Source organism: Oncorhynchus clarkii, chromosome 5 (assembly GCF_045791955.1).
Source record: "Oncorhynchus clarkii lewisi isolate Uvic-CL-2024 chromosome 5, UVic_Ocla_1.0, whole genome shotgun sequence".
Classification (NCBI taxonomy): Eukaryota; Metazoa; Chordata; class Actinopteri; order Salmoniformes; family Salmonidae; genus Oncorhynchus; species Oncorhynchus clarkii.
This window is the reverse complement of record NC_092151.1, coordinates 33,591,080-33,618,086: the sequence shown is the minus strand read 5'-3', so window position 1 is coordinate 33,618,086 and position 27,007 is coordinate 33,591,080. Positions and strand designations below refer to the sequence as shown.

The 27,007-nt window shown below is 44.1% G+C and overlaps 1 protein-coding gene across 1 annotated transcript in view; it reads right to left on the bottom strand.

Annotated features, from left to right (window-relative positions):
• Positions 1-27,007, bottom strand: part of LOC139409960 (probable flavin-containing monoamine oxidase A) — a 46,314-nt gene that overhangs the window by 10,449 nt on the left and 8,858 nt on the right. Inside the window, exons 7-9 of the mRNA XM_071155373.1 lie at positions 26,670-26,754; positions 13,384-13,484; positions 6,721-6,879 (exon numbers count right to left, since the gene is read on the bottom strand). Coding sequence (XP_071011474.1) covers positions 6,721-6,879; positions 13,384-13,484; positions 26,670-26,754 — 345 coding nt within the window. The remainder of the gene's footprint in view (positions 1-6,720; positions 6,880-13,383; positions 13,485-26,669; positions 26,755-27,007) is intronic.

The window sequence follows — 27,007 nt, the reverse complement described above, 5'->3', positions numbered from 1 at the left end:
GCCTAAAACCCCAAACAGCAAGCAATGCAGGTGTAGAAGCACGGTGGCTAGGAAAAACTCCCTAGAAAGGCCAAAACCTAGGAAGAAACCTAGAGAGGAACCAGGCTATGTGGGGTGGCCAGTCCTCTTCTGGCTGTGCCGGGTGGAGATTATAACAAAACATGGTCAAGATGTTCAAATGTTCATAAATGACCAGCATGGTCGAATTATAATAAGGCAGAATAGTTTAAACTGGAGCAGCAGCACAGTCAGGTGGACTGGGGACAGCAAGGAGTCATCATGTCAGGTATTCCTGGGGCATGGTCCTATGGCTCAGGTCAGTTGAAACTGGAGCAGCAGCACAGCCAGGTGGACTGGGGACAGCAAGGAGTCATCATGTCAGGTAGTCCTGGGGCATGGTCCTAGGGCTCAGGTCCTCCGAGAGAGAGAAAGAGAGAAGGAGAGAATTAGAGAACGCACACTTAGATTCACACAGGACACCGAATAGGACAGGAGAAGTACTCCAGATATAACAAACTGACCCTAGCCCCCCGACACATAAACTACTGCAGCATAAATACTGGAGGCTGAGACAGGAGGGGTCAGGAGACACTGTGGCCCCATCCGAGGACACCCCCGGACAGGGCCAAACAGGAAGGATATAACCCCACCCACTTTGCCAAAGCACAGCCCCCACAACACTAGAGGGATATCTTCAACCACCAACTTACCATCCTGAGACAAGGCTGAGTATAGCCCACAAAGACCTCCGCCACGGCACAACCCAAGGGGGGGGGGGGGGGCGCCAACCCAGACAGGATGACCACATCAGTGACTCAACCCACTCAGGTGACGCACCCCCTCCAGGGACGGCATGAGAGAGCCCCAGTAAAGCCAGTGACTCAGCCCCTGTAATAGGGTTAGAGGCAGAGAATCCCAGTGGAAAGAGGGGAACCGGCCAGGCAGAGACAGCAAGGGCGGTTCGTTGCTCCAGAGCCTTTCCGTTCACCCTCCCACTCCTGGGCCAGACTACACTCAATCATATGACCCACTGAAGAGATGAGTCTTCAGTAGAGACTTAAAGGTTGAGACCGAGTTTGCGTCTCTGACATGGGTAGGCAGACCGTTCCATAAAAATGGAGCTCTATAGGAGAAAGCCCTGCCTCCAGCTGTTTGCTTAAAAATTCTAGGGACAATTAGGAGGCCTGCGTCTTGTGACCGTAGCGTACGTGTAGGTATGTACGGCAGGACCAAATCAGAGAGATAGGTAGGAGCAAGCCCATGTAATGCTTTGTAGGTTAGCAGTAAAACCTTGAAATCAGCCCTTGCTTTGACAGGAAGCCAGTGTAGAGAGGCTAGCACTGGAGTAATATGATCAAATTTTTTGGTTCTAGTCAGGATTCTAGCAGCAGTAGGATGGACAGACTCCATCCTAGCTGGAGGGGTGCACTCATCTTATCTATGAACATAGACAGGGCTCTAACTCCCCTAGCTCAACAATGAGATAGGGTGCAGGCCAGGCAGCAGGCTGTTAGCCAGCCTGCTAGCTTAGTGAAGTCTGCCACTAGCACAGTCAGTGTAGTCAGCTCAGCTATTCCCATTGAGACTGTGTCTGTGCCTCGACCTAGGTTGGGCAAAACTAAACATGGCGGTGTTCACCTTAGCAATCTCACTGGAATAAAGACCTCCTTGTTTCCTGCCATTATTGAAAGAGATTGTGATACATCACATCTCAAAATAGGGCTACTTATTAATGTTAGATCCCTCACTTCCAAGGCAGTTATAGTCAATTAACTAATCACTGATCATAATCTTGATGTGTTGGCCTCACCTCCTGGTTACACTAGTGACCATATCCCACGCGCATGCTGCAAAGGCAGAGGTGTTGCTAACATTTATGATAGCAAATGTCAATTTACCAACAACTACTACTACTCAATCACTTTTCATAGCTGTTTACTGTTTACAGGCCTCCTGGGCCATATACAGCATTCCTCACTGAGTTCCCTGAATTCCTATCGGACCTTGTAGTCATGGAAGATAATATTCACATTTTTGGTGACTTTAATATTCACATGGAAAAGTTCACAGACCCACTCCAAAAGGCTTTCGGAGCCATCATCGACTCAGTGGGTTTTGTCCAACATGTCTCCGGACCTACTCACTGCCACAGTCATACTCTGGACCTGGTTTTGTCCAGTGGAATAAATGTTGTGGATCTTAATGTTCTTCCTCATAATCCTGGACTATCGAACCCACATTTATTATGTTTGCAATCGCAACAAATAATCTGCTCAGACCCCAAGGATCATCAAAAGTCGTGCAATAAATTCTAGGACAACCCAAAGATTCCTAGATGCCCTTCCAGACTCCCTCCACCTACCAACGGACAGAGTACAAAAATCGGTTAACCACCTAACTGAGGAACTCAATTTAATCCTGCCCTAGATGCTGTCGCAACCCTAAAAACTAAAAACATTTCTCATAAGAAACTAGCTCCCTCGTATACAGAAAATACCCGAGCTCTGAAGCAAGCTTCCAGAAAATTGGAAAGGAAATGGCGCTACCCCAAACTGGAAGTCTTCCAACTAGCTTGGAAAGACAGTACCATGCAGTATTGAAGAGCCATCACTGCTGCTCGATCATCCTATTTTTAAAACTTAATTGAGGACCATAAGAACAATCCAAAATGTATTTTTGATACTGTCGCAAAGATAACTAAAAAGCAGCATTCCCTAAGAGAGGATGGCTTTCACTTCAGCAGTGATAAATTCATGAACTTCTTTGAGGAAAAGATCATGATCATTAGAAAGTAAATTACGGACTCGTCTTTAAATCTGCGTATTCCTCCAAAGCTCAGTTGTCCTGAGTCTGCACAACTCTGCCAGGACCTAGGATCGAGAGAGACGCTCAAGTGTTTTAGTACTATATCCCTTGACACAATGATGAAAATCATCATGGCCTCTAAACCTTCAAGCTGCATACTGGACCCTATTCCAACTAAACTACTGAAAGAGCTGCTTCCTGTGCTTGGCCCTCCTATGTTGAACATAATAAACGGTTCTCTATCCACCGGATGTGTACCAAACTCACTAAAAGTGGGAGTAATAAAGCCTCTCTTTAAAAAGCCAAACCTTGACCCAGAAAATATAAAAAACTATCGGCCTATATCGAATCTCCCATTCCTCTCCCACAGCTCATTGCCTTCCTGAAGACAAATAATGTATACGAAATGCTTCAGTCTGGTTTTAGACTCCATCATAGCACTGAGACTGCACTTGTGAAGGTGGCAAATTATCTTTTAATGGCGTCAGACCGAGGCTCTGCATCTGTCCTAGTGCTCCTAGACCCTAGTGCTGCTTTTGATACCATCGATCACCACATTATTTTGGAGGGATTGGAAACCCAAATTGGTCTACACGGACAAGTTCTGGCCTGGTTTAGATCTTATCTGTCGGAAAGATATCTGTTTGTCTCTGTGGATGGTTTGTCCTCTGACAAATCAACTGTACATTTCAGTGTTCCTCAAGGCTCTGTTTTAGGACCACTATTGTTTTCACTATATATTTTACCTCTTGGGGATGTCATTCGGAAACATAATGTTATCTTTCACTGCTATGCGGACGACACACAGCTGTACATTTCGATGAAACATGGTGAAGCCCCAAAATTGCCCTGCCTGGAAGCCTGTGATTCAGACATAAGGAAGTGGATGGTGGCAAATATTCTACCTTTAAACTCAGACAAAATATATGCTTGTTCTAGGTCCCAAGATACAAAGAGATCTTCTGTTGAATCCGACAATTAAATTTGATGGTTGTACAGTCGTCTCAAATCAAACTTTAAGGACCTTGGCGTTACTCTGGACCCTGATCTCTCTTTTGACGAACATATCAAGATTGTTTCAAGGACAGCTTTTTTCCATATACGTAACATTGCAAAAATCTGAAAAATTCTGTCCAAAAATGATGCAGAAAAAGTAATCCTTGCTTTTGTCACTTCTAGGTTAGACTACTGTAATGCTCTACTTTCCAGCAACCCGGATAAAGCACTAAATAAACTTCAGGTAGCGCAAAACACGGCTGTTAGAATCTTGACTAGAATCCAAAAATGTATCATATTACTACAGTGCTAGCCTCTCTAAACAGGCTTCCTGTTAAGGCAAGGGTTGATTTCAAGGTTTTACTGCTAACCTACAAAGCATTACATGGGCTTGCTCCTACCTATCTTTCCGATTTGGTCCTGCCGTACATACCTACATGTACGCTACGGTCACAAGACGAAGCTTCCTTACTGTCCCTAGAATTTCTAAGCAAATAGCTGGAGGTAGGGCTTTCTCCTATAGAGCTCCGTTTTTATGGAATGGTCTGCCTATCCATGTGAGAGACGCAGACTCGGCCTCAACCTTTAAGTATTTATTGAAGACTCATCTCTTCAGTAGGTCAAATTTTTGAGTGTAGTCTGGCCCAGGAGTGTGAAGGTGAACGGAAAGGCACTGGAACAACGAACCGGCCTTGCTGTCTCTGCCTAGCAGGTTCCCCTCTCTCCACTGGGATTCTCTGACTCTAACCCTATTACAGGGGCTGAGTCACTGGCTTACTGGTGCTCTTCCATGCCGTCCCTAGGATGTGTGCGTCACTTGAGTGGGTTGAGTCACTGACGTGATCTTCCTGTCCGGGTTGGTGCCCCATCCTTGTTTTATGCCGTGGCGGAGATCTTTGTGGGCCATACTCGGCCTTGTCTCAGGATGGTAAGTTGGTGGTTGAAGATATCCCTCTAGTGGTGTGGGGGCTGTGTTTTGGAAAAGTGGGTGGGGTTATATGCTGCCTGTTTGGCCCTGTCCGGGTGTATCGTCGGATGGGGCCACAGTGTCCCCCGACCCCTCCTGTCTCAGCCTCCAGTATTAATGCTGCAGTAGTTTATGTGTCGGGGGCTAGGGTCAGTCTGTTTAATTTGGAGTATTTCTCCTGTCTTATCCGGTGTCCTGTGTGAATTTAAGTATGCTCTCTCTAATTATCTCTCTCTCTCTCTCTCTCTCTCTCTCTCTCTCTCTCTCTCTCTCTCTCTCTCTCTCTGAGGAGCTGAGCCCTAGGACCATGCCTCAGGGCTACCTGGCCTTGTGACTCCTTGCTGTCCACAGTCCACCTGGCCGTGCTGCTGCTTCAGTTTCAACTGTTCTGCCTGCGGCTATGGAACCCTGACCTGTTCACCGGACGTGCTACCTGTCCCAGACCTGCTGTTTTCAACTCTCTAGAGACAGCAGAAGCAGTAGAGATACTCTGAATGATCAGCTATGAAAAGCCAACTGACATTTACTCCTGAGGTGCTGACCTGTTGCACCCTCTACAACCACTGTGATTATTATTATTTGACCATGCTGGTCTTCTATGAACATTTGAACATCTTGGCCATGTTCTGTTATAATCTCCACCCGGCATAGCCAAAAGAGGACTGGACACCCCTCATAGCCTGGTTCCTCTCTAGGTTTCTTCCTAGGTTCTGGCCTTTCTAGGGAGTTTTTCTACCCACCATGGTTCTGCATTGCTTGTTGTTTGGGGTTTTAGGCTGGGTTTCTGTACAGCACTTTGGGTTTCTGTACAGCAATTTGTGACATCAGCTGACGTAAGAAGGGCTTTACAAATAAATTTGATTGAGCAGATTTTAAGTTGAGAAAACATGATTAATCACATGGGAACCTATTTTTTCTTGGACTGATTCTATTTGATTTGTAGAATCCCACTGATATGCAGTTTTGTTTATTCTTCTGCTTATCATCACAGATGGACTGGCATGCAATCTGTTTTGTATTTTCTCTTTTCATAATACGTCTTTGAAAGAATACCAATTTGAGTGTTTTGTGTGCTCTTTGTTTTAGGGCTCAAGGATGACACAACAAGATATAGATTGAACCTTGCCATTTGATAGTTCACTTGAGAGCAGAGATGCAGCCATGTGTACCACTTCAAATATCAGGGCTGAAAATAGGTAGCAGCTTGTATTTAGCCCAAAAGTTGAAGTGAACACTTCAACACTACTGACATTTTTTAAATGGATATGGAGCCACTCATGTTGGCCCATATACTGTAAAAGGGTGACAACACCATTTACCACACTCTGCCAGTAAGCACCCTTCCCAATACTCTTCAGCCAAATGATACCCATTTACACCTTCTCTATTTCCCCACGTTCTTTCTCTCTTTCCCTCTCCACATGTCTCTCACCTGCTGCCATATGAAGCTGATAACACAGGACTGTGTGAAAGGGATCACTTTATCTGTCGATTTGCTTTTTCTATCACAAACAGTGTGAAAATATCTCACACACATTTACCAGTGGAGTGGAACTGTTTTTTTCTCTCATTCTCGATCATCTATCTGGTATGTATTTGGTGACAGGTAGTGATGTGTGTCCCTGTTTTGCTCTGTACTGTATCTCTGTAGCTGTAGGTGGTGTTATGTAACGAGCCGGATGTTTAATAAAATAATGAAGCCGTCGGGTAATGATCCAATAGATGCCTCTGGGTTCAAACAGGGTGAAAACATGGGCCTCGTTTGCTAGGTTATTCACAGGTCAACAATATCCATTCTTTAATAACATGATCTACGCTTCATAGAAACTCTGACCCCCGGGGCCGTGTTCAGGGAGAGTGTACTCCACATATTGTCTATGCTGTCTTCCCTGTGTCTCCGTCATATGCCTCGTATCACTCCATCCATCCATCTATCTCTCCATCCTGGTTACCTCTCTGGAGCTCCAATCATAGGCCTGCATGCCAGAGATGAAGCCCACAAGAGCAGCACTCCCACTGGGACTGGTGCCGTCGAAGGTGACACTCAAGGGACAATCCGCAGAGGGTCGTGCCACTATCTCTCCCGAGAAACCCTTCTCACGCCAGAACGCCTGCAGCAGAGAGAGAAGAGGAGAGCGAGCGAGAGCGAGAGAGAGAGGGAATGACAGCTGGATGAGCTAGATGCACTTACCACACACAGATCGCCCCCGATGCACTAGCTAATAGTACACTTGAGGTCTGCGGTTTCCAAAATTAGTGGATTGTAAATGTGTTATGCTTGTTGGGATGAACTTCCATCTATTCAGAAGAGATTGTTCTGTTTTAAATGACTGTGTAAAACCACACTAATGATCATAGCAAAGTTCACACTTTATGACATCTTAGCGCAAAACACATCAAAAATGTAACAGATGCAGCACATCACTGAATCTAATATTCAAAATTCAAGTCAATCTCTATCCTTACTTTGGATGTTCAAATCCTGTCAGAGTGTTTTACCTTCAGCGTGGTTCTTTTTCCACATTTGCTATGTTACAGCATGAATTTAAAATGATTTAAATTGAGATTTTGTTTTACACTGACCTACACACAAATACCCACAATATAAAAGTTGAATTATGTTTTTCAAAATTGTTACACAGCACAGGAAAAATCCTAGAGGAAAAGTTGGTTCAGTCTGCTTTCCAACAGAGGCTCGGAGATAAATTCACCTTTCAGTAAGACAATAACCTAAAACACAAGGCCAAATATACATTGGAGTTGCTTACCAAGACAACATTGAATGTTCCCGAGTGGCCTAGTTACAGTTTTGTCTCAAATTGGCTTGAAAATCTATGGCAAGACTTGAAAATGGCTGTCTAGCAATGATCAACAAACAACTTTGTTTGAAGATTTGTTAAAGAATACAGTTTTCACATTACAAAGAATTTTGTGTAGATCGTTGACAAAAAGTGACAATTAAATCCATTTTAATCTCACTTTGAAAAACAAGAAAATGTGGAAAAAAGTAAAGGGGTGTGAATACTTTCTGAAGGCACTGTAAAATGGATACTGACAATATACAGTGGGGAGAACAAGTATTTGATACACTGCTGATTTTGCAGGTTTTCCTACTTACAAAGCATGTAGAGGTCTGTAATTTTTATCATAGGTACACTTCAACTGTGAGAGACGGAATCTAAAACAAAAATCCAGAAAATTACATTGTATAATTTTTAAGTAATTAATTTGCGTTTTATTGCATGACATAAGTATTTGATCACCTACCAACCAGTAAGAATTCCGGCTCTCACAGACCTGTTAGTTTTTCTTTAAGAATCCCTCCTGTTCTCCACTCATTACCTGTATTAACTCTTTGAACTTGTTACCTGTATAAAAGACACCTGTCCACACACTCAATCAAACAGACTCCAAGAAGTCCAAGATGACGGTCAATCACCCTCGGTCTGGGGCTCCATGCAAGATCTCACCTTGTGGGGCATCAATGATCATGAGGAAGGTGAGGGATCAGCCCAGAACTACACAGCAGGACCTGGTCAATGACCTGAAGATAGCTGGGACCACAGTCTCAAAGAAAACCATTAGTAACACACTACGCCGTCATGGATTAAAATCCTGCAGCGCACGCAAGGTCTCCCTGCTCAAGCCTGCGCATGTCCAGGCCCGTCTGAAGTTTGCCAATGACCATCTGGATGATCCAGAGGAGGAATGGGAGAAGGTCATGTGGTCTGATGAGACAAAAATAGAGCTTTTTGGTCTAAACTCCACTCGCTGTGTTTGGAGGAAGAAGAAGGATGAGTACAACCCCAAGAACACCATCCCAACCATGAAGCATGGGGGTGGAAACATCATTCTTTGGGGATGCTTTTCTGCAAAGGGGACAGAATAACTGCACCGTATTGGGGGGAGGATGGATGGGGCCATGTATCGCGAGATCTTGGCAAACATCATCCTTCCCTCAGTAATCAAATCAAATCAAATCAAATTTTATTTGTCACATACACATGGTTAGCAGATGTTAATGCGAGTGTAGCGAAATGCTTGTGCTTCTAGTTCCGACAATGCAGTAATAACCAACAAGTAATCTAACTAACAATTCCAAAACTACTGTCTTGTACACAGTGTGAGGGGATAAAGAATATGTACATAAGGATATATGAATGAGTGATGGTACAGAGCAGCATAGGCAGATACAGTAGATTGTATCGAGTACAGTATATACATATGAGATGAGTATGTAAACAAAGTGGCATAGTTAAAGTGGCTAGTGATACATGTATTACATAAGGATACAGTCGATGATATAGAGTACAGTATATACGTATGCCTATGAGATGAATAATGTAGGGTAAGTAACATTATATAAGGTAGCATTGTTTAAAGTGGCTAGTGATATATTTACATCATTTCCCATCAATCCCATTATTAAAGTGGCTGGAGTTGAGTCAGTGTCAGTGTGTTGGCAGCAGCCACTCAATGTTAGTGGTGGCTGTTTAACAGTCTGATAGCCTTGAGATATAAGCTGTTTTTCAGTCTCTCGGTCCCAGCTTTGATGCACCTGTACTGACCTCGCCTTCTGGATGATAGCGGGGTGAACAGGCAGTGGCTCGGGTGGTTGATGTCCTTGATGATCTTTATGGCCTTCCTGTGACATCGGGTGGTGTAGGTGTCCTGGAGGGCAGGTAGTTTGCCCCCGGTGATGCGTTGTGCAGACCTCACTACCCTCTGGAGAGCCTTACGGTTGAGGGCGGAGCAGTTGCCGTACCAGGCGATGATACAGCCCGCCAGGATGCTCTCGATTGTGCATCTGTAGAAGTTTGTGAGTGCTTTTGGTGACAAGCCGAATTTCTTCAGCCTCCTGAGGTTGAAGAGGCGCTGCTGCGCCTTCTTCACAATGCTGTCTGTGTGAGTGGACCAATTCAGTTTGTCTGTGATGTGTATGCCGAGGAACTTAAAACTTGCTACCCTCTCCACTACTGTTCCATCGATGTGGATAGGGGGGTGTTCCCTCTGCTGTTTCCTGAAGTCCACAATCATCTCCTTAGTTTTGTTGACGTTGGGTGTGAGGTTATTTTCCTGACACCACACTCCGAGGGCCCTCACCTCCTCTCTGTAGGCCGTCTCGTCGTTGTTGGTAATCAAGCCTACCACTGTTGTGTCGTCCGCAAACTTGATGATTGAGTTGGAGGCGTGCGTGGCCACGCAGTCGTGGGTGAACAGGGAGTACAGGAGAGGGCTCAGAACGCACCCTTGTGGGGCCCCAGTGTTGAGGATCAGCGGGGAGGAGATGTTGTTGCCTACCCTCACCACCTGGGGGCGGCCCGTCAGGAAGTCCAGTACCCAGTTGCACAGGGCGGGGTCGAGACCCAGGGTCTCGAGCTTGATGACGAGCTTGGAGGGTACTATGGTGTTGAATGCCGAGCTGTAGTCAATGAACAGCATTCTCACATAGGTATTCCTCTTGTCCAGATGGGTTAGGGCAGTGTGCAGTGTGGTTGAGATTGCATCGTCTGTGGACCTATTTGGGCGGTAAGCAAATTGGAGTGGGTCTAGGGTGTCAGGTAGGGTGGAGGTGATATGGTCCTTGACTAGTCTCTCAAAGCACTTCATGATGACGGAAGTGAGTGCTACGGGGCGGTAGTCGTTTAGCTCAGTTACCTTAGCTTTCTTGGGAACAGGAACAATGGTGGCCCTCTTGAAGCATGTGGGAACAGCAGACTGGTATAGGGATTGATTGAATATGTCCGTAAACACACCGGCCAGCTGGTCTGCGCATGCTCTGAGGGCGCGGCTGGGGATGCCGTCTGGGCCTGCAGCCTTGCGAGGGTTAACACGTTTAAATGTCTTACTCACCTCGGCTGCAGTGAAGGAGAGACCGCAAGTTTTCGTTGCAGGCCGTGTCAGTGGCACTGTATTGTCCTCAAAGCGGGCAAAAAAGTTATTTAGTCTGCCTGGGAGCAGGACATCCTGGTCCGTGACTGGGCTGGATTTCTTCCTGTAGTCCGTGATTGACTGTAGACCCTGCCACATGCCTCTTGTGTCTGAGCCGTTGAATTGAGATTCTACTTTGTCTCTGTACTGACGCTTAGCTTGTTTGATAGCCTTGCCGAGGGAATAGCTGCACTGTTTGTATTCGGTCATGTTACCAGACACCTTGCCCTGATTAAAAGCAGTGGTTCGCGCTTTCAGTTTCACACGAATGCTGCCATCAATCCACGGTTTCTGGTTAGGGAATGTTTTAATCGTTGCTATGGGAACGACATCTTCAACGCACGTTCTAATGAACTCGCACACCGAATCAGCGTATTCGTCAATGTTGTTGTCTGACGCAATACGAAACATGTCCCAGTCCACGTGATGGAAGCAGTCTTGGAGTGTGGAGTCAGCTTGGTCGGACCAGCGTTGGACAGACCTCAGCGTGGGAGCCTCTTGTTTTAGATTCTGTCTGTAGGCAGGGATCAACAAAATGGAGTCGTGGTCAGCTTTTCCGAAAGGGGGGCGGGGCAGGGCCTTATATGCGTCGCGGAAGTTAGAGTAACAATGATCCAAGGTCTTTCCACCCCTGGTTGCGCAATCGATATGCTGATAAAATTTGGGGAGTCTTGTTTTCAGATTAGCCTTGTTAAAATCCCCAGCTACAATGAATGCAGCCTCCGGATAAATGGTTTCCAGTTTGCAAAGAGTCAAATAAAGTTCATTCAGAGCCAACGATGTGTCTGCTTGGGGGGGGATATATACGGCTGTGATTATAATCGAAGAGAATTCTCTTGGTAGATAATGCGGTCTACATTTGATTGTGAGGAATTCTAAATCAGGTGAACAGAAGGATTTGAGTTCCTGTATGTTTCTTTCATCACACCATGTCACGTTAGTCATAAGGCATACGCCCCCGCCCCTCTTTTTACCAGAAATATGTTTTTTCCTGTCTGCGCGATGCGTGGAGAAACCTGTTGGCTGCACCGCTTCGGATAGCGTCTCTCCAGTAAGCCACGTTTCCGTGAAGCAAAGAACGTTACAGTCTCTGATGTCCCTCTGGAATGCTACCCTTGCTCGGATTTCATCAACCTTGTTGTCAAGAGACTGGACATTGGCAAGAAGAATGCTAGGGAATGGTGCACGATGTGCCCGTCTCCGGAGTCTGACCAGAAGACCGCCTCGTTTCCCTCTTTTTCGGAGTCGTTTTTTTGGGTCGCTGCATGGGATCCACTCCGTTGTCCTGTTTGTAAGGCAGAGCACAGGATCCGCGTCGCGAAAAGCGTATTCTTGGTCGTACTGATGGTGAGTTGACGCTGATCTTATATTCAGTAGTTCTTCTCGACTGTATGTGATGAAACCTAAGATGACCTGGGGTACTAATGTAAGAAATAACACGTAAAAAAACAAAAAACTGCATAGTTTCCTAGGAACGCGAAGCGAGGCGGCCATCTCTGTCGGCGCCGGAAGTAAACGCATTAAGAGCATTGAAGATGGGTTGTGGCTGGGTCTTCCAGCATGACAACGACCCGAAACACACAGCCAGGGCAACTGGGGGCAACTGGCTGTGTGTTTGTGTAAGAAGCGTCTCAATGTCCTGGAGTGGCCTAGCCAGTCTCCAGACCTGAACCCAATAGAAAATATTTGGAGGGAGCTGAAAGTCCGTATTGCCCAGCGACAGCCCCAAAAACTGAAGGATCTGGAGAAGGTCTGTATGGAGGAGTGGGCCAAAATCCCTGCTGCAGTGTGTGCAAACCTGGTCAAGAACTACAGGAAACGTATGATCTCTGTAATTGCAAACAAAGGTTTCTGTACCAAATATTAAGTTCTGGTTTTCTGATGTATCAAATACTTATGTCATGCAATAAAATGCAAATTAATTACTTAAAAATCATACATGTGATTTTCTGGATTTTTGTTTTAGATACCGTTTCTCACAGTTGAAGTGTAACTATGATACAAATTACACACCTCTACATGCTTTGTAAGTAGGAAAACCTGCAAAATCGGCAGTGTATCAAATACTTGTTCTCCCCACTGTAGTTATGTGCTGACCTTATTGTTGATATTCCCTCTATGTTTACAGGTGCCCAAGAGATCCCACTGTGTATATTATTATTATATTTTACAACGGGTGGTTCTAATCCTGAATGCCGATTGGTTAAAACCGCATTCCAGCTGGTGTCTATCCCACAAGTTATAACCTGCTAAATATATTATGTTAAAATGCTATTTACACAGTTCCATCTGATTGTGCAATCTACTGTCGTATCATTCCAGCCAGGCAATTTATAAACTTGATCTCCACTATAAAAAGCATCTAGAGATTATCTCACATTTATTTTAGACTAACATTTTGTTTTTAACAAATCATGTTCATATACAGTACACACTGAGGATATATTTTGAACATTATATGAGAAAAGCCTTAGTGTTACTATCAATGTGTGTCAAGTCTCTTATGAGCCAAAGGTGTTAATAAATGGTGTTATTGACTGTGTGTGTGTGTGTGTATATGTGTGTGTGTGTGTGTGTGTGTGTGTGTGTGTGTGTGTGTGTGTGTGTGTGTGTGTGTGTGTGTGTGTGTGTGTGTGTGTGTGTGTGTGTGTGTGCGTGTGCGCGTGCGCGTGTGTGTTACTGACCATCTGGTAGTTGATGACAAACTTCATCAAGTGCCCAACAGGCATGTTCTGTGTGAGGTGTTCTCTCTGAATGGGTAGAGCAGGTTGGTAGTGGATCTTAGCTGGGGAGACGGAGAAATATATGGAGATTGGGTTCTCAGGAGAAAGGTGATGACTTGTCACTATGCTATAATTGACGTCAGAGGGGAGAGAAAATATGCTGAATCGAGAGGTTGTGCCTCTCTGGGTTTTGGAAATCCTAATTCCGGTGGACAACATAGAAACAGTGGAGAGAAATGGACAATGGGACCAGCGAGAGAGAATAAGATAGTGACTGAAAATAGAGGTGTAGAGAATTAAGGGACAAAGATAGAACGAGCGATACAAAAGGAAAAGAGAATACGAGAGTGAGAGCGAGAGGAGGAGAGGAATAGATAACACGCATCACTTTGGTTAACCCCTGTATTGATCAGAATGGGCTTTAGTTTTTGAATCATCGACCAGCACTCAGGTAAATTGGATACAATACCCCAGTGACTGCCTGCATGGCTATCTCAGAAATGGCCCTGCACAGAAAATCCCTGCGATCAAACACTGCTGGGCTGTCGGTTTGCCATAAAACTGTGGTTGCAGTAACCAGTAACGTTATTTACATTTCAAGATCCAACTTGTAGTGTTCCTTTGTAAAGACAGATTGAATAACTTCATCAGTATTGTACTGTCAAAGCTAGGAATATGGAATGTCTCAAACACACTGAGGAGAAGGCAGACAACATTGTCTGCGGTGTCACAAAAGCTTGTGTAAGATGGGAACTACTGTTCTTGAGCTGTCGATGTCTGTCAGAAACTATAAATGAAGGCCCTTTCTGCTAACAAAACAAAGTAATAAAACACAAGATTGAAAAGTGGGTTACACCTCTGACATGAAAATGACAAGGAAATCAATATTTTGGTAAGGTTTTGTTACATTACAGCCACATGTTGTTACATAACATCCTACATACCCGATTATGACAATTCGAGGAGAAAAAAAGTTTTCAAAATTTTTGCAAATGATTATACATTACCGTTCAAAAGATAGGGGTCACTTAGAAATGTCCTTGTTTTTGAAAGAAAAGCCCATTTTTTGTACATTTAAATAACATCAAATTGATCAGAAATAAAGTGTTGACATTGTTAATGTTGTAAATGACTATTGTAGCTGGAATATTTTTTATATTTTTTAGAAAACCCGTTTGCAATTATGTTAGCACAGCTGAAAACTGTTGTTCTGATTAAAGAAGCAATACAACTGGCTTTCTTTAGACTAGTTGAGTATCTGGAGCATCAGCATTTGTGGGTTCAATTACAGGCTCAAAATGGCCCGAAACAAAGAACTTTCTTCTGAAACTCGTCAGTCTATTCTTGTTCTGAGAAATGAAGGCTATTCCATGCATGAAATTAGCAAGAAACTGAAGATCTTGTACAACGCTGTGTACTACTCCCTTCACAGTACAGCACAAACTGTCTCTAACCAGAATAGAAAGAGGAGTGGGAGGCCCCGGTGCACAGCTGAGCAAGAGGACAAGTACATCAGAGTATCTAGTTTGAGAAACAGACGCCTCACAAGTCCTCAACTGGCAGCTTTATTAAATGGTACCCGCAAAACACCAGTCTCAACGTCAACAGTGAAGAGGCGACTCTGGGAGGCTGGCCTTCACCAACTCCTAAGACACCCTGATGTCATCAGATACGCGACACCGGGACAACTTCTATGGGCTCTATTCGTATCGTATCTAACGCAGTCTGTTTGTACAGTAAAATGTTTTTACAATTAATATATATATACTTAATTCAATCATGAAGACCTCATTCTATCTTAGACTCCTCACAAGGGGCACCATAATGTTGTGTCTGTGACTATCATTAAATGTGAAGACTGTTATTTTCTCTATGTGTAATTATCACTACGTGATTAAACTAGTCATGTAAACTTTAAATAACTAGGAAGTTGGGTCACCATGGGAAATTGTTTATAGAGTCTCTATTTCCCGAATCAAAATCAAAATGACAAGGAAATCAATATTTTGGTAAGGTTTTGTTACATTACAGCCACATGTTGTTACATAACATCCTACATACCCGATTATGACAATTCGAGGAGAAAAAAAGTTTTCAAAATTTTTGCAAATGATTATACATTACCGTTCAAAAGATAGGGGTCACTTAGAAATGTCCTTGTTTTTGAAAGAAAAGCCCATTTTTTGTACATTTAAATAACATCAAATTGATCAGAAATAAAGTGTTGACATTGTTAATGTTGTAAATGACTATTGTAGCTGGAATATTTTTTATATTTTTTAGAAAACCCGTTTGCAATTATGTTAGCACAGCTGAAAACTGTTGTTCTGATTAAAGAAGCAATACAACTGGCTTTCTTTAGACTAGTTGAGTATCTGGAGCATCAGCATTTGTGGGTTCAATTACAGGCTCAAAATGGCCCGAAACAAAGAACTTTCTTCTGAAACTCGTCAGTCTATTCTTGTTCTGAGAAATGAAGGCTATTCCATGCATGAAATTAGCAAGAAACTGAAGATCTTGTACAACGCTGTGTACTACTCCCTTCACAGTACAGCACAAACTGTCTCTAACCAGAATAGAAAGAGGAGTGGGAGGCCCCGGTGCACAGCTGAGCAAGAGGACAAGTACATCAGAGTATCTAGTTTGAGAAACAGACGCCTCACAAGTCCTCAACTGGCAGCTTTATTAAATGGTACCCGCAAAACACCAGTCTCAACGTCAACAGTGAAGAGGCGACTCTGGGAGGCTGGCCTTCACCAACTCCTAAGACACCCTGATGTCATCAGATACGCGACACCGGGACAACTTCTATGGGCTCTATTCGTATCGTATCTAACGCAGTCTGTTTGTACAGTAAAATGTTTTTACAATTAATATATATATACTTAATTCAATCATGAAGACCTCATTCTATCTTAGACTCCTCACAAGGGGCACCATAATGTTGTGTCTGTGACTATCATTAAATGTGAAGACTGTTATTTTCTCTATGTGTAATTATCACTACGTGATTAAACTAGTCATGTAAACTTTAAATAACTAGGAAGTTGGGTCACCATGGGAAATTGTTTATAGAGTCTCTATTTCCCGAATCAACTCTTCCGATATTTTCATATCTTATTGATTAGTCTTCTATTAATGTATCATTACTACCTCATCAGTTCTCATTACTGAACGTCGCTTGGATATCTGCACAAACCCTAGCCTAAATGATGAATCAGCAACATACAAAATACATAACAAACTAACAGTAGATATTGGTTACTAACACAATGCATTGATAAGTCCCTAGTGGGCTAAACCAGTATGATGGCTTAGTAGACAAAGAAAAGGGGGTGTGGGATGCTCAAGAGCGGGAAACTTATAGCTAATAACAACACTCATAGAAATTGCTAATACTTTACATGAACAACCGCTCATTCAAAAATAAATTGCAATTTACATATTTACGAGTGTATGTCTTGTTGTCTCTCCCTGTGGTCGCCCGTCCGTCTGCTGAAGAGTCAATCGACAGAAAGCCTCTGGTTGTGTTCATAATGGATACGTCAGGCATACAGATGGTTGTTGCATAGAATAGATGCCGGTATTGCCGGTATTCTCCTACTACACTTACGTAATTTCCAGCTGCAGACTAGTAATTCTACGTCTAGGGTTTACTCTTATTCTGCAGTGATCGATAGTCTCAGAGTTTAACCATTTCAAGCCGTGTAGCCAAAACTACAGCTGTCTGGTCTCTGTGGTCTATAGAGTTGTAGTTCTTAACCATGTCAACATGTAGCGTCAGCTCCATATTTTCTGGTCTAATGGTCTATTGAATTGTAGCCATTCCAATGTGGGGACTCTGTCCCGGCGTTCTCTGACTTCATGTAAATTTAGTTGGAAGTGGTTTTATACTCCGTGGGAAAAGGCGGTCCATGACGCCAACGTAATGTCTATGCTCACGTGGGCGTGGCCAATGATTTGTTTAACTTTATATGAAAACCCATATTTTCTCATTTAGAAGGTTAACATCACATTACATCTTTTCACAAGTAGTTTAATGTTTAATCACATACGTTTCACAATATTTAGATGTAAACCTGACAGCTGGATAATGTACACTTTAAGAGATACAGTTATATGTGTTTCCTGTCCTTCATGAGATCACCAAATGAAACACACTTGTCATGACTGCCCCTTAAGTGTCCACAGCCCCCTCCCACATTCTCAAAAATATAAATATTGTTGAATTATTCAAACTTTTGATGTCCAAGTGTCTCTCTGTGTTCCACAGTTTACATTCCAATCTTGACCACTACAGAGACTAGGGACAGCGTATTTTATGACCGACCATAAAACAGCCGACTTCCCGCTCTCCCTCTCTGCTCTACAGAGCAGACCCACTGTAACCTGATCCTTCAGATCGTCACAGGAGAGTTATGACACAACTGTACTAGTTGTTCAGGCTCTGGTCTTGTCCCATCTTGATTACTGTCTGGTAAAACGGTCAAGTGCAGCAAAGAAACACTTAGCAAAGCTGCAGCTGGCTCAAAACAGAGCAACATGCCTATTACTGCAAATACAGTATTTCCTGATTGAGTGTTGACGAGAGATTAAATGCTTCTCTTCTAGTTTTTATGAGAAATAATAATGCCATGAAAATTCCAGATTGTCTGCATAATGAGATGTTCGACAAGTATGTGTCCACATACTTTTGGTCATGTAGTGTATATCTATGTCCTAAATGGCACTCTATCCCATATTTAGTGCACTACTTTTGACCAGAGCCCATAGGGCCCACTATATAGCGAATAGGTTGCAATTTAGGATGTAGGCTATGAATAAAATTGTCCTTCAATATAGAATGGTTATTAATGCTTTTCCATGTCATAGTCTACAGAGACATTTCAATGTGTGAAGTGTGATGTGACAGCCAAACACACTATAAATACAGTTTCCATTTAAATTCAGCGTGAGTGAATGTGTGACACTTTCTAAATGTCTACTTTTTTTCTAAACTCTACTTTTTGAACGAGCTGATTAACTTATTCAACAAGGTTATTCCAAAGGTATTGTATTCATGATGCATTTATGTATTTATGACTCACAAGTCCATGCTTCATTGGCAGATGGTGTAAAGACTGATAACTGGGGATGAATGTACCTTTGTAGCACCATGGTAATAACAATGATTTCATGAGTAAAGTGAGAATGGGCACAGAATGGGCTGATTACACATGCTACATACTGGCACAATTCCTTTCGATCAGTCATTCGTCTCCTGATTCATTCATTCCTTGATGGCTACCTCATTGAAATTGCAATAAGCTTTTTAAATTCTCTATTCAGTATTCTACTTGTCTTAAGAACACAGATACACTGTTGTGATCTGGTCAATTGTTATGGTGTGGAAATTACAGCGCTGTGTAGCAAAATTATTAGTTAGTTACTATCCCCACTGCAATATTGCATTGTAAACGCAATGAACCCACTTCTTATACTCAATTACATTCACAACCACGTCCATTGCCACAGACCAACCAACAATCCAATGTCACTCAGAGGATAGAGGATTAAGCATCAGGGGACAGGAAATGGGTCCAGTGTTTACAATAGAGTATTGCAGTGGGGCTTTAAAGGTCAAGTCTGGGCCTGTGATCATGTGACTGCAGGTTTACAACTACATTCAGGCATTGGAGGTGCTTTAGTCTTGGTCTTATTACACAGCACTGTAATGTTCAAACCATGGCTGGCACACCAGAGAGCTGGAGAGGAGAGTGGACGGACAGGTTTTAGTTCCAATCAGACACTTAAAGGCATGATTTAACTAATCATCTTGCCACCTAAACTCAAGGGCGGACACTATAAAATAGGACAATAAAGAGTTTGATTAGTTCAACCGGGTGTTTTAATGCCTGGCCGGGGGAGAGGACTGCAGGAGCTATGAGCTACTGTACAGTCGTGGCCAAAAGTTTTGAGAATGACACAAATATTAATTTCCACAAAGTTTGCCGCTTCAGTGTCTTTAGATATTTTTATCAGATGTTACTATGGAATACTGAAGTATAATTACAAGCATTTCATAAGCGTCAAAGGCTTTTATTGACAATTACATGAAGTTGATGCCAAGAGTCAATAATTGCAGAGTTGACCCTTATTTTTCAAGACCTCAGCAATCCGCCCTGGCATGCTGTCAATCCACATCCTGACTGATGGCAGCCCATTCTTGCATAATCAATGCTTGGAGTTTGTCAGAATGTTGTGGGTTTTTGTTTGTCCACCCGCCTCTTGAGGATTGACCACAAGTTCTCAATGGGATTAAGGTCTGGGGAGTTTCATGGCCATGGACCCAAAATATCAAGGTTTTGTTCCCCGAGCCACTTAGTTATCACGCTCTCTCACTTTTGCCTTATGGCAAGGTGCTCCATCATGCTGGAAAAGACATTGTTCGTCACCAAACTGTTCCTGGATGGTTGGGAGAAGTTGCTCTCGGAGGATGTGTTGGTACTCTTCTTTATTCATGGCTGTGTTCTTAGGCAAAATTGTGAGTGAGCCCTCTCCCTTGGCTGAGAAGCCACCCCACACATGAATGGTCTCAGGATACTTTACTGTTAGCATGACACAGGGCTGATGGTAGCGCTCACCTTGTCTTCTCTGGACAAGCTTTTTTCTGGATGCCCCAAACAATCGTAAAGGGGATTCATCAGAGAAAATGACTTTACCCCAGTCCTCAGCAGTCCAGTCCCTGTACCTTTTGAAGAATATCAGTCTGTCCCTGATGTTTTTCCTGGAGAGAAGTGGCTTCTTTGCTACTTTTCTTGACACCAGGCCATCCTCCAAAAGTCTTCGCCTCACTGTGCGTGCAGATGCATTCACACCTGCCTGCTGCCATTCCTGAGCAAACTCTGTAGTGGTGGGGCCCCGATCCCGCAGGTGAATCAACTTTAGGAGACGGTCCTGGCGCTTGCTGGACTTTCTTGGGCGCCCTGAAGCCTTCTTCCCAACAATTGAACCGCTCTCCTTGAAGTTCTTGATGATCTGATAAATGGTTGATTTTGGTGCAATCTTACTGGCAGCAATATCCTTGCCTGTGAAGCCCTTTTTGTGCAAAGCAATGATGACGGCACGTGTTTCCTTGCCGGTAACCATGGTTGACAGAAGAAGAACAATGATTCCAAGCACCACCCTCCTTTTGAAACCTCCAGTCTGCTAATCAAACTCAATCAGCATGACAGAGTGATCTCCAGCCTTGTCCTCGTCAACACTCACACCTGTGTTAACAAGAGAATCACTGACATGATGTCAGCTGGTCCTTTTGTGGCAGGGCTGAAATGCAGTGGAAATGTTTTTTGGGTATTCAGTTCATTTGCATGGCAAATAGGGACTTTCAATTAATTGCAATTCATCTGATCACTCTTCATAACACTCTGGAGTATATGCAAATTTCCATCATACAAACTGAGGCAGAAGACTTTGTGAAAATGAATATTTGTGTCATTCTCAAAACTCTTGGCCACGACTGTACAGCCCTGGAGACAAGGGATGTCTGTGTCTCTCTGGGCTTACCACACAGATCCAAGAGATTACTTCTAAAATGGGTGACAGAATTTTCCTTGGGGTACATTTTGCTCGGATCGGTAGAGGCCTATCACTCTAATCCAACAGTGACAGTCGATCATTGCTGACTGTCGTTCCAGTAATACTGTCTGCCAGTCTAGACACACACCTCATCTTTAGAAGGTAGTCTTCTGCTCCACTGGCTCCCTAAACCTGACTCATTGTGACTCCGTTTTCCCTCAGCTAATATTCACTGCAGTCTGTTATCACTCTGTCTCTAGCCTGTCTCTCATTCTCTCTCTCTCTCTCCTCTCCCTTATTCTCTCTCGCTCTCTCACTAATTAATTATCTCCTTAATGTTTTTCTATCCTGATCACTGGCACATCGGTCTCTCCAGTTCCTCTTTTGACAGTGACCTGTGAAACAGAACTGCGATCTAACCGTAGCCTCCGGCAAGGGTGCTCTAGGATTTTATACTGCTCCTTTTCTATCTCCAACTTTGTTGCTACATTCTCTCAGGGTCCAGAAGAAAAGCGATAAGAAACTGGAGACAAATACAGCACAAATGCAGTCAAGTACCAGTATGTCCTTTTCTTAAAAACAAGTATATGCAATGTAATAAACTGATAACCAAATTCGATTTCAAAGGTTTAATCTTCCGGAGAGATTAATATCTACTGTATATTTTTTTCAATCACTTCAACTTCACTTCAACGCAATAACTCCTACTTTCAGTGCAATACCAAATAAGTCATGATTTAGTCTTATACACACCGTGTCTGAAAGCCTTTCAGCCTGCTGGATGAGGCTTGGGTCATAGTGGGCAAATCAATGCTAATGCATTTCTTACCTATTTTCCTACAGTGTAAACAAGCCATATGAATTAACTATGAGTGGCAGATCTGTCGGGTCCTGTGCCATTGCCCTAGCCTGCTGTCATTAGAAAAGCTCCTCTTGGAGAGGGGAGAAGATAGATGGCAATATCAGGCGCTGTGCCGCTTGGCTGCCAGTCAAGTCCAATTGCATCCATTTGAAATTCCAGTTTAGTCAGGTAGAACTATACTTAGAGGAAGATGCCTATTGCCCAGAACCTAATTTCACCCATGTAGAGTGCACCTTAATTCACCCACATCCACAACAGAAAATAAACACACATACACACACAAAGGAGCGCACGTACACACATACAAACAAATGTAGACACACACAAACACACATGCAGGCATGAATACACACATGGCCAGGTGCACACATGCACACACACTAAAGCACGCACATACTGTACACATACACACATGCACACACACACAAACAGCTGCCATGCTCAAAGCGACCTAGCTACTTCTCAAACACATCACACACACACACACACACACACACACACACACACACACACACACACACACACACACACACACACACACACACACACACACACACACACACACAGTCAAGTATATATTCAAACAAAATGCTAATTTAGGACATGGACAGCTGTGTGTATTGTAGAGTAGAACAGTTCTAGAAATGAAGATCAAATTAACTCTATTGAGTCATACTGCAGGCATTTTCTAAGAGTGATAGCAAGAGAGTAGTTTTGAGGTTGACAACAACAAAACAACGACTTGGCATGTATAATACACTTTGAAGCAAATAAAACATTTAGAGTATGAAAATGAATATGTAGCAATGTTCTGAAAAGCCAAGACACAGCCAAAACTCTCCTATCCTGGCTCCACAATCTTCAGCAGAGTGAAATAATACGCAGTCAAGCCCAACAGTTCATAAATCATTGAGATGGCTGAGAAACAGGCAAAAAGGACAACTCCACTCATTATAAAAGATAGATGGATGGCGGAATAAATCGTACAGCCGCCAAGACATGACGGACCAGAGAACACACAACTCTAAGACAGAGTGCCAGAGAAGGGCTGACTGTGTGTGTGTGTGTGTGTGTGTGTGTGTGTGTGTGTGTGTGTGTGTGTGTGTGTGTGTGTGTGTGTGTGTGTGTGTGTGTGTGTGTGTGTGTATGTCTGACTTTATTTGAGGGTTATGTACTATTCATCGTGGCTCTATACAGATACAAGGCCTGTGTGTGAATGTGTGTGAGTGAGCGTGTGAGTCGGCCTTGCACAACATCAAATCAAATCAAAATGTATTTGTCACATGCGCCAAATACAACAGGTGTAGTAGACGTTACAGTGAAATGAGTACTTAGAAGACCTTAACCAACAATGCAGTTTGAAGAAAATACCTAAAAACATGCAAATAGTCTGGGTAGCCATTTGTTTAGGTGTTCAGGAGTCTTATGGCTTGGGGGTAGAAGCTGTTTAGAAGCCTCTTGGACCTAGACTTGGCGGTCCGGTACCGTTTGCCATGCGGTAGCAGAGAGAACAGTCTGTGACTAGGGTGGCTGGAGTCTTTGACAATTGTTAGGGCCTTCCTCTGACACCGCCTGGTATAGGTCCTGGATGGCAGGAAGCTTGGCCCCAGTGATGTACTGGGCCGTACGCACTACCCTCTGTAGTGCCTTGCTGTCGGAGGCCGAGCAGTTGCCATACCAGGCAGTGATGCAACCCGTCAGGATGCTCTCGATGGTGCAGCTGTAAACCTTTTGAGGACCTGAGGAACCATGCCAAATGTTTCAGTCTCCTGAGAGGGAATAGGTTTTGTCCTGCCCTCTTCACAACTGTCTTGGTGTGTTTGGACCATGTTAGTTTGTTGGTGATGTGGACACCAAGGAACTTGAAGCTCTCAACCTGCTCCACTACAGACCCGTTGATGAGAATGGGTGTGTGTGCTCAATCCTCCTTTTCCTGTAGTCCACAATCATCTACTTTGTCTTGATCACGTTGAGGGAGAGGTTGTTGTCCTTGCACCACACGGTCAGGTCTCTGACCTCCTCCCTATAGGCTGTCTCATCGTTGCCGGTGATCAGGCCTACCACTGTTGTGTCATCAGCAAACTTAATGATGAATGATGGTGTTGGAGTCGTGCCTGGCCGTGCAGTCATGAGTGAACAGGGAGTACAGGAGAGGACTGAGCACGCACCCGAGGGGCCACCGTGTTGAGGATCAGGGTGCCGGATGTGTTGTTACCTACCCTTACCACCTGGGACGGCCCGTCAGAAAGTATAGGATCCAGTTGCAGAGAGGTGTTTAGTCACAGGGTTCTTAGCTTAGTGATGAGCTTTGAGGGCACTATGGTGTTGAACGCTGAGCTGTAGTCAATGAATAGCATTCTCACATAGGTGTTCCTTTTGTCCAGGTGGGAAAGGGTAGTGTTGAGCGCAATAGAGATTGCATCATCTGTGGAGCTGTTGGTGCGGGCACAGGGACTATGGGGGTCTCCTTGAAACATGTTGGTATTACAGACTCAGACAGGGAGAGGTTGAAAATGTCAGTGAAGACATTAGTCAGCGGATGTTCGGACTACACGTTCGGGTAATGCGTCTGGCCAAGCGGCCTTGTGGCCTTGTGAATGTTGACCAGTTAAAAGGTCTTACTCATATTGGCTGCAGAGAGCATGATCACACAGTCGTCCGGAACAGCTGATGCTCTCATATGCATGTTTCAGTGTTACTTGCCTCGAAGCGAGCATAGAAGTTATTTAGCTCGTCTGGTAAGCGCAAGCTCTACCCTTTAGGTCAGTGCAAATGTTGCCTGTAATCCATGGCTTCTGGTTAAGGTATGTACGTACAGTCACTGTGGGGACGACGTCCTCGATGCACTTATTGATAAAAGCCAGTGAATGATGTGGTGTACTCCTCAATGCCATTGGAAGAACCTCGGAACATATTCCAATCTGTGCAAGCAAAACAGTCCCCGGCCACTTGGACCACCGCTTCTGGTTGAGCGGATTCCTGTTTGCTTATGTTAAGATGGAATACAGCTCATTGAGTGTGGTTTTAGTTCCAGCCTCGGTCTGTGGTGTTATGTAGACAGCTAAAAATACAGATGAAAACTCTCTAGGTAGATAGTGTGGTCTAAAGCTTATCATGAGATGCAAAATATTGACACTTCCTTAGATATCCTGCACCAGCTATTGTTTACACATATGCATAGGCCCCCGCCCCATGTCTTACCAGAGGCTGCTGTTCTATCCTGCCGATAGAGTGTATAACCCGCCAGCTGTATGTTCTTAATGTCGTCGTTCAGCCATGACTTGGTGAAACATAAGATATTACAGTTTTTAATATCCCATTGATAGGTTATACGTGCTTTCAGTTCCTCCCATTAATCTTCCAGCGATTGAACGTTAGCTAGCAGAACGGAAGGCAAGGGCAGATTAGCCACTCGTTGCCTGATCCTCACAAGTCATCCTGATCTCTTTCTGCAAAACCTACGCTTCCTTTTCCAGTGAATCACATAGATTTGGGCCTGGTCGGGTGACTATAGTATATCTGTTACGACTTCTACAAATGGTGCGGTGGAGGAGTCAAACGCAGAGAGCAGGTAATATCGTACGTGAATCTATTTATTCCAACGACAGCGGAGACATGGACATGCCAACACTAGGGCGTAAGAAACCACCCGTCCAAAATACACAGGACTAAAACAGTCCGGAAAATAATGAGAATACACTTCTACACCAACACCAAAATAACAGAAAACAAGCCCGCACAAATACCCAGCGGGCCTAGTGCCCTTAAATAGCCTACAAACAAACACTAACTCAAAACAGGTGTACCCAATTAAACCCAATAAACAGAAACAAGCGGAAAGGGAATCGATGGCAGCTAATAGGCCGGCGACGACGACCGCCGAGCGCAGCCCGAACAGGAAGAGGCACCATCTTCGGCGAGATTCGTGACAATATCCCTCGTGTCCGACTCATTGAAGAAGAACTCCTAGTACAATTTGAGGTGAGCAATCCCAGTTCTGATGTTCAAAAGCTTTTTTCGGTCATAAGAGACTGTAGCAGCAACATTACCTACAAAACAAGTTATGAACAATGCGAAAAACCAAATAAAATAGTATGGTTGGTTAAGAGCCGACTTTAATCAGAACCTTGCTCCTTGCCAAGGTCAGCTTTATGCCAAGATCTGTCCATACCCAGCTTCCTCTGACTGGAAATGCCAGGGTAGTTTCCAGGGCACACAAATGACTTTAAGCGTCACTCACTTATTTTATTTATCCTTCACCCCTCTTTTTGAATAGACATCTAAATTACTGCACAGGCTCTGGTTTTAAGAGTCCCTGTCACCTGTCAGGCTGCCTCCATAGCTGATTCAGAGTCAGCAGGCCACTGGCAACAGAGACCGGCCAATCCCTGCTGCATAATTCAATGCTGTTCCCAGATCTGTCTCATTAAGTGTCCTGGCTGGGGTCCATGGCTCCAGCAGAAGGTTCTATGCGTTCTCTGGTTTCTTGGTACCGGGCAGTGGGGCCATGCCTTCATCCCTCCATTCCTCCATCCCACCTCCTAAGTATGAGTTACTGGAATCAGGGTTTTGTCATATCTGCTTGGCTGCCCTGTTCAACACACTTTTTTGGCTTGCCTTTGAGTTTCTGTGTCAGTGGTTATTTCATTAGAGGAGTGATGAAGTGGGGCGACAGAGGTGGGGTGACAGAGGTGGGGCGACAGAGGTGGGGTGACAGAGGTGGGGTGACAGAGGTGGGGTGACAGAGTTGGGGTGACAGAGGTGGGGCAACAGAGGTGGGGCGACAGAAATGGGACGACAGAGGTGGGACACACACACACACACTGACCTGCCAGGTGAGGAGGGCAGGTGACAATCACTGCTCTGCACAGGTAGGAGTGGGTGGCTGTCATCACCTTGGCCTGCTCAGCGTCCTGTGGGACAGACACACAAATGCATGTACTGTACATGAACACGCACACACAGACAAATCAAATCACAAACACATATAATAGTGTGTACATCTACAGCATACAGTGTACTATACAGCACAGTAGCTGTGACAGACAGGCAGCAGTAGTATTCCTCTCCAGTAAGCCAGGCCAGACCAAACCAGGCAGCTCTCCGGGGGCTATCTGCTCTGAGGAGCCCATTGAGATGACCAGCACAGAGATATGGAGGCACAGT